The sequence below is a fragment of the Peromyscus californicus genome, unplaced genomic scaffold (assembly GCF_007827085.1).
Source record: "Peromyscus californicus insignis strain IS unplaced genomic scaffold, ASM782708v3 Scaffold_19__1_contigs__length_69161282, whole genome shotgun sequence".
NCBI lineage: Eukaryota > Metazoa > Chordata > Mammalia > Rodentia > Cricetidae > Peromyscus > Peromyscus californicus.
The window spans coordinates 11,864,166-11,875,686 of record NW_026294491.1 but is presented as its reverse complement, the minus strand read 5'-3'; the positions used below and the strand labels follow the sequence as shown (position 1 = coordinate 11,875,686).

Genomic DNA, 11,521 nt, shown 5'->3' with positions numbered 1-11,521 from the left:
TTTTCTCAATTGAGGCTCTCTCTCTAATGACTCTAACTTGTGTCAAGTTGATATAAAACCAGCCAGCACACTCCTAAAGGGCAGCCCCTCCCAACGTGCCAAGGTCTGTAGGACTCACAGCTGTGAACAGGTCATGAAACACTGTAGATATAGAAGTGGACCATTGGGGCACTCCCAGCCTCAGAGCTAAATATTGCCCCTAGAAGTGAGCACAAGTTGGGGCCCTCTGAGGGAAGGGGCCCAGTGGCTGGAGAAGGGACCCAGGAGGCTAGAAATCCTGGTGCTTCCAACCTGCCCACAGGAAAGCAGGATTTTATACCTGTAGGTATGATCCATGTCTGGGCCCTAAGGGTCTGTCTCCGGGGTTCCCTGGGTAAGGCAGAAGCTGGGCCATAAATGGGTGGCAGTCATTCCTCCATATATGCAGAGGAGAAGGCAGGCTAGTGTGTTGAGGTGTGGTATATCACAGTGTTCCATGCCCCATGGGACTGGCCAGAGAGTTCTGTGAACCCAGGGTCCTGGAGGCGTCCCTTACTCTCCCAAACCCATGGGGTTTAGCCTAGAGCTTCTTCATGGACTTAGGGACCTGAGTTGCCTTTCCATACCGTCTTTCCCCATCGCTTCCTGGGTAAAGGGCTTCAGAGGCCCCAGAACAGGCTTCTCCACCATCAGCCCAGCGTGATTGCAGTCCTCTGAGAATTCTCAGAGCCTCTTCACTGCGGCTGATGCCTGACCAGGATGGGAAGTCACCCTTGAGCCTGCTTGACCCCCCATGGCTTTGTCTTTAGAGTTTTGAGGGCTGTGGCCAGTGGGTGGGCTGGCCCACACTCAGGAATGTGCTCTGGCTCCTGGTTGAGCAATGAATGACATGACACTGTGGGGGACAGTTGGGATAGGGGAGATTCCCACAGACACTACCCTCTCCCTCTAGGCAGATGTGGGAACAGACTTACAGGAAACAGTATCTCTCGCCCAAGCTGAGCAGAGCCTCTGGATGGGACACTTGACAGGCTGAGTGGCTTGTGCAGACATTCTCTGGCACTCATTTTTTTTTTTGGTTGTTGTTGTTGGTATCAAGCAGGGGGTATAGAGATGGGAGAGGGCCATGCTCAGGGGAAAGAGAGAGTGAGGGATGCGGGGAAGGTACTGAAACTCGGAGAGAAGGTCCAGCCCAGGGCTCTTCTGCCCTGCAAGCAGAAGTCTGCTCGAGAGCACCTCAGTGGGGGCCTCGCTCCTCCAGCTGCCTCCCGTTTGAACATCCTGAGGCCAGGGAAAGACCAGACCCAAACCAGGCCCCCAAGAGGAAGAGGCTCATCAGAGCACAGGCATAGTCCTAAGTACCACTGGACCCAGGGAGGCAGGCTAGCAGCCGGGGCGGCTCTGAGCTGTAGAAGTGAGGGTACCCAGACAGGACATCCTCACCCTCTAGAGGTCTAAGGTTGTGTTTCTGGGTCACCATGTCCCAGGGTGGATGATGCAGTAGCACTGGGTGCCAGGGATTAGACATGTGGCCCGTCTGCTCACCCCCTTCCCATGTATGGATGAGGCTGTGCCAGGCTGTGATAAATGGTCTTGAGTGGCCGCCTTGCTCCACTTCCCTGTACCATGTGGGGCCTAGACTGAGCTGCTGCCTAGATGGAACCAGCTGAGAGTATGGGGCTGGGGGATGGAGCTCCACCCGGCAGGAGACACCCTGACCCTGAGCTGTTGGGAGCCAGGGAAGTGGCAAGAGAGCCTCTGTGAGCCCTGTGCCCTAGGTTCTTCTGGGTTTGGCAAGCATCACATTCCCCATGGCACCGGGATGAGGAGCCCCCTGGGTGCTGTGGGGCCACCAGGAAAGACCCTGGGATCCACGGGCAGTGAAAGAGTTAACAGCAGCAGCCGGCCCTTCTCTTCAAGAAAAAACTCCCTGTAGATGCCTGGCCTGCCTCCAGGGCCAAGCTGTAGGAGCTGAAAACTGGAAGTTCAGACCTGTGGCCAGATCTGCCTCTGTAGCAAGCGCTGGAGGAGGGCGGCAGCCTGGCCGCTGTGTCTGTCCGTCTGCTGTCTGTCTCTCCATAAACCCATGTGGCTGGCTGGCTGGCTTCCTGTTGGTCCTTCGTAAACCTGCTTACCCACCTATCTGTAAGCCTATCTATGATCTTTTCTATCCAGTTGTCTGGCCTGTGTGATAACTTATCTCTGGACCCACTGGTTGTTTTTTTTTGTTTTTTTTTTTTTCCTGTCTATCTGATTGCCTGAGTTTACCTGTAGAGTTTCTTTTCCACTTGTCTGCCAGTTTGTTCCTCTGTCTGTCCACTGCCCTGTGTGCCCACCTGCCTCCCCTCTCTCCCTGGACCCCTGAGCCATGGCCTGGAGTCACAGGGCCACAGTCTGCCTGGTCCTGCTAGGTCTGGGTCTGGGTCTGGGTCTGATTGTGTTGGCTGTGGCTCTTTCTCATCATCGCGCCTCCTGTGGCCCTGACGCCTTTGCCCACGCTGCTGTAGCTGCTGACTCCAAGGTCTGCTCAGACATTGGACGGTGAGTAAGAGGTGGGTGTGAGCTGGGTGGCCCTTGGCGGCTGGCTGCTTCTTTCTGGAGACTGTGTGACTGTGGTAGGGGTGTGAAGAGGCCACGTGAGTACCACGCTGGCTGTGAGGTAAGGGCGGTCCGTGTGTGTTTAGCTTCCTACATCAACCCCAGGGCCCTTGCACAGAATAGAGTAGGTGTGTCCATAGGGAAGATGGGGACCCAGGACAGTGCTGCGAAGAGTGTGACTTGTGTTCAAGAAGGCCACCTGGACAATGCTGGTTGGAAAGGCAGACTGAAGGAGGCCTGCTACCTTGTCCCTGCCTGTCCTGAGCAAGGCTGGAACTTTTTCAGGGGCCTGGGTAACAGGCTGCAGGGTTCCATATGGAGGTCCTACCTACCTGCCACACACAATGCTTCCCAGGGCCAGGCTACTTCTCCAAGTCTTTCAGAACACACACACACACACACACACACACACACACACACACACACACACATACACACACACACACACACACACACACACACACACACACACACACACACACACACACACACACACGAACCAGTGCTACATCTGTCAGGACCTCCCTCTCTATGGCAGGCTCTGGCCTTGGTGAGTGGAGTGACTGAGGATGGTTGGCAGGGTAGGAGGAAGAAGGAGTGACAGGAGCCTCGGTGGGTGTTTCCTGACCTTCTTCCAGGAAACCCAACCCCTGGACGCTTCTGCTACCCACCACACAGCCACAGGACCAGGCTGTGGGAGGAAGTCACTCCTGGTCCCCTGCCTCCCACTGGGCCCCCAGAAACCCGGGCAAGCTTCTTCTTCCTTCCAGTTATCTGGATCTCCTTCCCAGAATATCAGCCCACTGTGGGGGTCCAAGTGCTTTACACACCCAAGGCTGGGTCCTGCGGCAGGGAGAATGGTGGTCTCGGTCCAAAAGATGGCTCTGGCATGCTTTCTTTTGCTGTTCTTGAATTCACCCACCCTTCCCTTCTTCCTTCTTTCCTCCCTTAATCCATCTGTCTATCCATTTTTTTCCCACCTCCCTTGCTCATAGTAGCCCCCGCCCCTCCTGACCTGGTCCTTTGAGTTCCCAGGCTTTCTGTCTCCTCCTTCACATCTCCATTTAACTTGGCAGTGGCTGGGAATAGCAGCAGCTCAGGGACCAGTACAGGGCGGTCTTTTCTACTCCACACGGTGTTCCCAAGGGAAGCAAGAGTTAAGGCCAACTGTTGCTCTTTCCTGGGAGATGTTGTGTCTACTTAACCCTCCCAGAACGCAAAAATGTAAATGAGGCTAGGGTGTGGGTGTGGGTGGGTATGTCCGCTCATGTGTGCATGCGCACTCAGGCCCCACAGATAACCAGCCAGATGAGCAGCCCCCCCCATGAACAAGGGTGTGCGTCTACATATCTCTGAGGAAGGTCTCTGAGCAGCGTTTGGTCCGTGAGGGCCGGGCTGCGGTTGGCGCTTGGAGCCTGGGTCCTGTACACGCTTGCACTCTAAACGCTCCCTCCAGCTCTCCCCGGTGAAAAGCGGATGTGGGTTTCCCTCCAGTGTTTGGTCAAACAACTCTCCTTGCTTCCTGTTCTTGTTTTAAGAAACCAGGAGTGGGAGGGAGCCTCCGGCCCCAGCTACTTACTGTGAAGGAGAGGTCAGGGACCACAGCCAGGCTAGGCCTCAGGAAGGTGGCCCAGCTGCTGTGGCCCCTGGCCAAGAGCTTTCCTTTCGTCTTAGGAGGTCTGCCCAGGGGAAGAACCTGGCCAGCGTCACAGCAGGCAGTCTCGGTGGGCCTGGGGTTTTCCCCTTACTACTGCTGCTCCTGCCAGGGTGGGAGGGACAGTCTTCCTAAAGTCCCCTACCCCTCCCCTTCGACCCCAGTCTGCCCAGCCCTGGGCACATAATGGCCATAGCTTTATTTACCAAAATTGCAGAAGGCAGGGCTCCCTTGGGGTTCTGGGGAGCAAGTTCCTGGAGGGTTGCCATCTGGACTGACCCTGGGTCACAAGTGCGGTGGCAGTTGATCCCTAAGGACTGAGTGTGGACTGTTGTTTCATGCCCACCTGGCGTCTGAGGGTTGCACCCTTGCTTCAGAGGAGAGCGGTAACACAGGCCAAGCTATAGCATCATGTCAGCCTCGGTTTCCCCTCTGGGAAGTGGCATTTAGGCTGGCCCCTTCCTCACGGGAATGGCTGTGAGCACACAGGTGAGTTCACCCCACACACTGGACACGTTCCTTCAGTAGCGCTGAATCGTGTCATCTGCCTGGGTTGATCCGGACATAGCCAGCATCTCAGGTCCTGAGGGAAGATTAGTCTGTGACTCCAAGTCCTGCCCTTCCAGGGCCTTGACGTTAGTTTCTGCTCTTTCTTCCTTCCAGCCTGAAACTTACTCTATGACCTTTACGTTCTCTGTATTCCTGGCCACCTCACCAGGAAGTGACAGCCTCTCCTGACCACTGGGGCTCATGATGAAAGTCCCTTGGCACCTAGGGATGGTACACGTGTGTGCGAATGCCTGTGTGAGCACACGCACTCATCTGAATGAGCATGTCATGGAAGTAGTGGTGATAACAGCCTGCTGGTTCCTTGGGGACAAGTGCGTTCAATATGTATTATCCAGGCGACCAACACTGATCACATTTCTCAGCTGAGGAAAGCCAGACTCCGGATGCTGAGTTACCCGCCTGGGCTCTTGCAGCTGGCTAGTAGGAATAGGACTGCTGTGGCCCTGGGCTCCTGGCTGTGGTTGGGGGTTGGAGATCCGTGCGGGTAAGTCATGAGCCCGTCTCTCACCTACAACATCTAATACTTTTGTTTGTCGTGTATCAACTACGTGAGGGGTGGAAGCATGGCTCGGAGGCCCAGCTTTACCTAACATGCATGAGGTCCTGGGTTCCATTTCTGTAACGGTAAAATAATATGTGAGGAACACCTCTAATCTGTCGTGACTTTGGGACACAATGGTAGCCAAGAGGGACAGAGGTCTGCCTCTGTGGAAGGAGGTGCAAACAGATCTAGAACTATGTCGGATGGTTAGGTATGATCACTGTTTATCGGAAGTTTCTGCTTTGTGAAAAATCTCCGTCTGTCTCTGTCTCTTCTCCCCCCCGCCCCCATCTTTCTGTGTTGATCAAGACAATCCCCTTGGCTTAGTTAGCCCCAGGATGACAGTTGTGAGCCCTGGTACCTGGCATCATGGAGCGCTTCCGATACTCTCTTTCTGCCATTTTTTTTTTTTTTTTTTTTTTTTGGTTTTTCGAGACAGGGTTTCCCTGTGTAGCTTTGCGCCTTTCCTGGAACTCACTTGGTAGCCCAGGCTGGCCTCGAACTCACAGAGATCCACCTGGCTCTGCCTCCCGAGTGCTGGGATTAAAGGCGTGCGCCACCACCGCCCGGCGACCATTTTTTTTATTAGGTTGTAGATTAGATGTGTTTTCTATCTTGTTATTTCTCTCCCTCTAAAAGGCAGTGAGTATTAAACCACTTTTGTATTCCTAGCACAAACTCCGCTTAGTAGTGATTCAATATAATTGTTGTATCATGGACGATAAAAATTTAATTTGCTCATTTTCGTCCTGATGCTCTGTAATTTTCCCTTCTTAAGACTGTCTCATCAGTTCAGCTTTGTTTCAGGGCATGGGTCCAATCAAGGGCCTCGTGCACACCAGGAAACGCTGCACCGCTGAGCCACACTTTATTGTATTTGGTATGGGGTTCATGCGATTTCATAAAGAACTGGGGAGCTGTGTTTTCTTTCCCCGTGGCTGTGTTAAAATATCCCGATGGCAACAATGTAAAGGAGAGGGGGTTTATTCTGACTCACAATTCAAGATACAGTTCATCATGGCGCAGGGTTCAAGGCAAAGGGAGCTTGGAGCAGCTGAGCGCTTCACATCCACAATCAAGAGAACAAGGAATGTCTGTGCTCAGTTTATTTCCTCCTTTCCACACAGTCCAGGGTCCCGGTCCCAGGAACCGGGGCAACCCACAATGGGTGGATCACCTCGACTCAATTCAATCAAGACAGTCCCTATGCACATGCCCAGAGGCCAGTGTCCCGGGTGATTCTAGCTCCCAGGTGACACCAACGGTCACCTGGCGCTCGCTCTCTCTCTCTCTCTCTCTCTCTCTCTCTCTCTCTCTCTCTCTCTGCTCTCTGGAAGAAAAAGGCTTATTTTGTGTTGTTTATAAATTGGCTGATTTTTATCTGGACTTGTTTAAAAGAACTTAGCGGCTGAGCCTTCAGCAGGAGTTTGGATCTTACATGTATTCTCAAGGTCGTGTTAAGGGTGAGCTCTCCACTCGGTGCATTTGGGGTGGGCAGAGTGGGAGGCCTTGTGAGTGTTGGGGCTTGCATTCCCTGGAAGAGGACTGTGGGGCCCCTCTCTCCTCCATTTTCTCTTCTTCACTTCCTGGGAGGTTTTGTGCAGCCAAGCACTTCTACCACGTGTCACCGCAACGTGTCCCCACAGCCCCAGAGCCCCAGAAGCAAGCTGCCTGGGACTATAACTTCTGGGCTGTGAATCAAGATAAACCTTTTCTTTTTGAAAGTTGATTATTTCAGTATTTGTTAGAGAAATAGGAAGCTAACATTCCCTCTGTGCTTGAGTTATTTGTATGTGCATGTGAAACCTTTAAACCACGGTTTCTGTTTCTTTAATAGGTGTTCAGTTTCTATGTTTTAAATATTTTACATTTATTTTTTTACTTACTTATTGAAGGTGTGTGTGTGTGTGTGTGTGTGTGTGTGTGTGTGTGTTATGTAGGTCAGAGGACGACTCGTGGAAGCTGGTTTTCTCCTTCCATCAAGTGGATTTTGGAAATGGCATTTAAGGCATCAGGCTTGGCAGCAAGCGCCTTTACCCACTGAAGCATCTCACCAGCCCGTTTCTATTCCTTTGTATGAATTACCAGAAGTTAGCAAATCTTTTTCAAGAAATGTGTCCAGCTTATGCACACTGTCACATTTATTAACATACTTTTTAAAAATCTAAAACCTTCTTTCCAGGTGTGGTGCCGCATAACTACAGTCCCAGCACTTGAGAGGATCAGGAAGGGAGACTGGGAGTTTTAATTCAGCCTGGTCTACACAGCAAGACCCTGCGTTTAAAAAAAAAAATCCTCTTAGCATCTTTTGAATGTTTATAGGGGCCTGTTATGAGTCTTTGTCCCTGATCTGCCTTGACGGGGCTGAATCAGTGGCCTTATGAAGAACCAACGTTGGCCTTTGTTGACTTCTTTTTTTGGGGTGCTGTAGCTAGAATTTTTCTGCCTGGCCCACAGTCAGGACAAATCTCTGTCACCCGCCAGTCCCACAGCCTCTCAGACCCGACCAAGTAAACACAGAGACTTACATTGGTTACAAACTGTATGGCCATGGCAGGCTTCTTGCTAAATGTTCTTACAGCTTAAATTAATCCATTTCCATTAATCTATACCTTGCCACGTGGCTCGTGGCTTACCAGCATCTTCGCATGCTGTTTCTCATCATGGCGGCTGGCAGTGTCTCTCTGACTCAGCCTTCCACTTCCCAGCTTTATTCTCCTCCTTGTCCCGCCTATATTTCCGGCCTAGCCAATGGCCAATCAGTGTTTTATTTATTGACCAATCAGCAACACATTTGCCATACAGAACATCCCACAGCAGGGTGCTGGCCACCAAGCCCAGGGCCATGAGCAGATGCTGGATCTCTGAGCTACACCCTCAGCCGGTGATTTTATTGACTGTGCATTTGGTCTCCTTTTATTAGTTCCTGTGCTTTCGGTCTCTTTTATCTTCTATCTTGATTCGTTTCTTCCATTTCCTTTGGCTTACGACTGCTTTTTGCATCTAGGAATGTGGCTTAGTGCCGAAGTCCTCGCCTAGCACATGCAAGGCCCTAAGCCAGTTCTCAGCATTGAAAAAACAAAACAAAACAAAAACCCCAAAAAACCCTGATTTTTAAAAAGGTATTCACATTGAATTTATGTTGAGATACAGTTTAAGAAACGCTACACAGAGAAACCCTGTCTTGAAAAACCAAAAAAAAAAAAAAAAAAAAAAAAAAAGAAACGAATTATAGCTGGGCATCGGCAGCACACACCTTTAATCCCAGCACTCGGGAGGTAGAGACAGGTAGATCTCCGAGTTCCAAGACAGCCTGGACTACACAGAGAAACCCTGTCTCAGAAAAAAAAGAAAGAAAGAGAGAGAGAGAGAGAGAAAGAAATGATGACGAATCACAATCTGTTTCTGACTAAGTTATGAAGAAGAAGCTCATCTTGATTTGTGGCTCTGGCCCAGGACTGAGCAGTGACCTCTGATGATGGTCTCTTGTTGGCAGACTCCAGAAGTGTCACATGACCGAAGAAAGGGACAAAACAAAAGTAAATTCCCAAACTTATAATTTCTTCATTATTCAGTAATGATGCTCTCTAAACACAATCTCCTCTCCCTGACCCCAGCATTCTTGAGTGTTACTATTGACTCCCAGATGACTGCTTTCTTTTATTATATGCTCTAATCCCATTTTTTTTTGCTTTTTTCTTTAAAGAAATATTCTATGTGTATAAAAGTTAACAGACATGTATGTATGTATTCCAAATGTGTGCCTGGTGCCCAAGGAGGTCAGAAGAGGGCATCAGCTCCCCTGGAATTGGAGTTACAGATGTTTGTGAGCAGTCATGTGGTTGCTGGGAACTGAACTGTGGTCCTCTGGAAGAGCAGCAAGTGCTCTTAACAGCTGAGCCATCTCTCCAGCCCCTTCTTTCTTTTTCCAATGCTCAGATTACCACAATATGATCAGTAAGAGTCCCTTAAAGTCAGAAACTACATATTTTTTTTTTACGTTTTAGATTTATTTATTTTATCTTTATGTGTTTTAGTATTTTGCTGCATATATGTATGTATGTATGGGTACCACATGCATGCCTTGTGCCTTCAGAGGATGGAGACACTGGACCCTCTAAAACTGAAGCCACAGGTGGCTGCAAGCCACCATATGGGTCCTGGAAGTCAAGCCAGGGTCCCGTGCAAGAACAGCTAATGCTCCTAACCACAGAGCCATCTCTCTAGCCCATAGCTAAGGTCTTTCACACATTGTGTCAGTCAGATTTTCATTGTCACAACAAATACCTAGATAATCACTTATAAAAAGAAACGGATTTGGCCCACTGTCAGGAGGTTTTGCACATTGTCTGCTGTTCCCACTGCTTTGGAGCGGCACACGGCAAAACTGTTCATCTCACAGCTGAGATGAAAAATGGAGAGCTGGGGTAAGGGTATCAAGGTATGTTTTCGGTTCCTGGAAGATCTCCCATGAGGCTACATATCTTGTGGTGGTTTGAATGAGGATGGCCTCCATAGGTTCATGTGTTTGAACACTTAGTCACCAGTTAGTGGAACAGTTTGGGAAGAATTAGGGGTGTGGCCTTGTTGGAGGAGGTGTGTTATGGGGAGGGGCTTTGAGGTTTCAAAAGCCCATGCCAGGCCTGCTGTGTGTGTGTGTGTGTGTGTGTGTGTGTGTGTGTGTGTGTGTGTGCCTGCTGCCTGTGCATCAGGATGTAAAGCCTTCAGCTACTCTTCTTGTATTATGCCCATCTGCTTCCTGCCATGATGATATGGACTAATCCTCTAAAACTGTAAACAAGCCCCCATTATGTGCTTTTTTTTTTTAATGAGTTGCCTTGGTCATAGTGTCTCCTCACATCAATAGAAAGGTAATTAAGACACATCATAAATATTCCACCATCACCCATGAGTGCCAAGTTGGGAACTAAGTGTTTCGTACATGGGGGACCTCCCCCGCCCCACACTCATCAGCCTTGGAGAACATTCCTGTCTACTAGCCCAGGATGTCTCTGGATCAGTTTGCATATTCCTTTGGCCAGACCTGGAGTCAAGAGCTAACCAAGGATGATATACATGCATGTATTATGCATATATATTTTCAGTTATTTTGTATCCCTGGTTGACCTAGAATTCACTAGATAGAGCAGACAGCTTTGACTTTGCCTCTGCCTCCTGAGCGCTGGGGTTGCAGACAGGAGTCACCGTGCCTGGCTTGAGGATGGTGCTCCAGGAAGTGAGAGCGGGAAGCTGTGCTGCTGCTGCTTGCCAGGTTCTTCCACTCCGAGACTGAAAAAGTCATGTCTGGGAACCATGCTCTTCCTGGTAACGCCGGTTCAAATCCACAAGAGAGTTCTTCCCTAGTCTTCTCCATCACACATACACACACACACACACACACACACACACACACAGTCAATAACAAAAGTTTTGTCTGTGGCTACAAGCAACTTTAAACGGATACATTTTAGTGACTCTTCAATCCATGGCTTGGTTGTTTTTATTCACAGTTTTGTTTGTTGGGTTTTTTGTTGTTGTTGTTTTTGAGAGAGGCTCTCGTGGTATGTCCCTGGCTGTCTTGGACTTACTACAGAGCCCAGATTAACCTCGAACTCAGAGCTCTGCCTGCCTCTGCCTCCCGGTGCTGGGATTAATAGTGTGTGCCACCACACCGGGCCTCAGCTCTGTCTTTTTTTTTTTAACAGAACTCCAGTGTCCTGTGATTTCTACCTTCTGGTAGCTTTTATTCTCTTAATTCACTTCTTACAAGTTCTCTTTTTCTCTACCCTGTTTGGTGTGTGTGTGTGTGTGTGTGTGTGTGTGTGTGTGTGTGTGTATGTGAGTGTGTGTGTATGAATGCATGTGTGTATGAATATAAGTATGTGAGAGTGTGTATGTGTAAGGGTGTGTCTTAGTCACTGTTCTATTGCTATGAAGAGACACCATGACCAAGATAACTCTCACAAAAGAAAACATCTAATTGGGGGCTTGCTTACAGTTTCAGAGGGTTAGTCCATTGTCATCATGGCAGGGAACATGGAGGCAGTCATGGTGTTGGAACAGTAGCTGAGAGATCCATCATGATCCATAGGCAGAGACAGAAAGGTCTGGGCCTGGCATTGGCTTTGAAACCCCAAAGTCCACCCCCAGTGACACACAAATTCTAACAAGACCACACC

General features: G+C 49.9%; 1 protein-coding gene across 3 annotated transcripts in view; it reads left to right on the top strand.

Annotated features, from left to right (window-relative positions):
• The first annotated feature begins 417 nt into the window (after positions 1-417).
• Positions 418-11,521, top strand: part of Ggt5 (gamma-glutamyltransferase 5) — a 35,690-nt gene continuing 24,586 nt past the window's right edge. Inside the window, exons 1-2 of one of the 3 annotated variants that reach the window (XM_052744678.1) lie at positions 420-2,124; positions 2,487-2,520. Coding sequence is in view for 1 of the 3 variants with exons in the window: in XM_052744677.1 (XP_052600637.1) it covers positions 2,348-2,520 (173 nt within the window). In the remaining 2 variants the exon portion in view is untranslated. Of the gene's footprint in view, positions 2,521-11,521 lie in introns of all 3 variants that reach the window. The other 2 variants (XM_052744679.1, XM_052744677.1) reach the window with 2 other exon arrangements.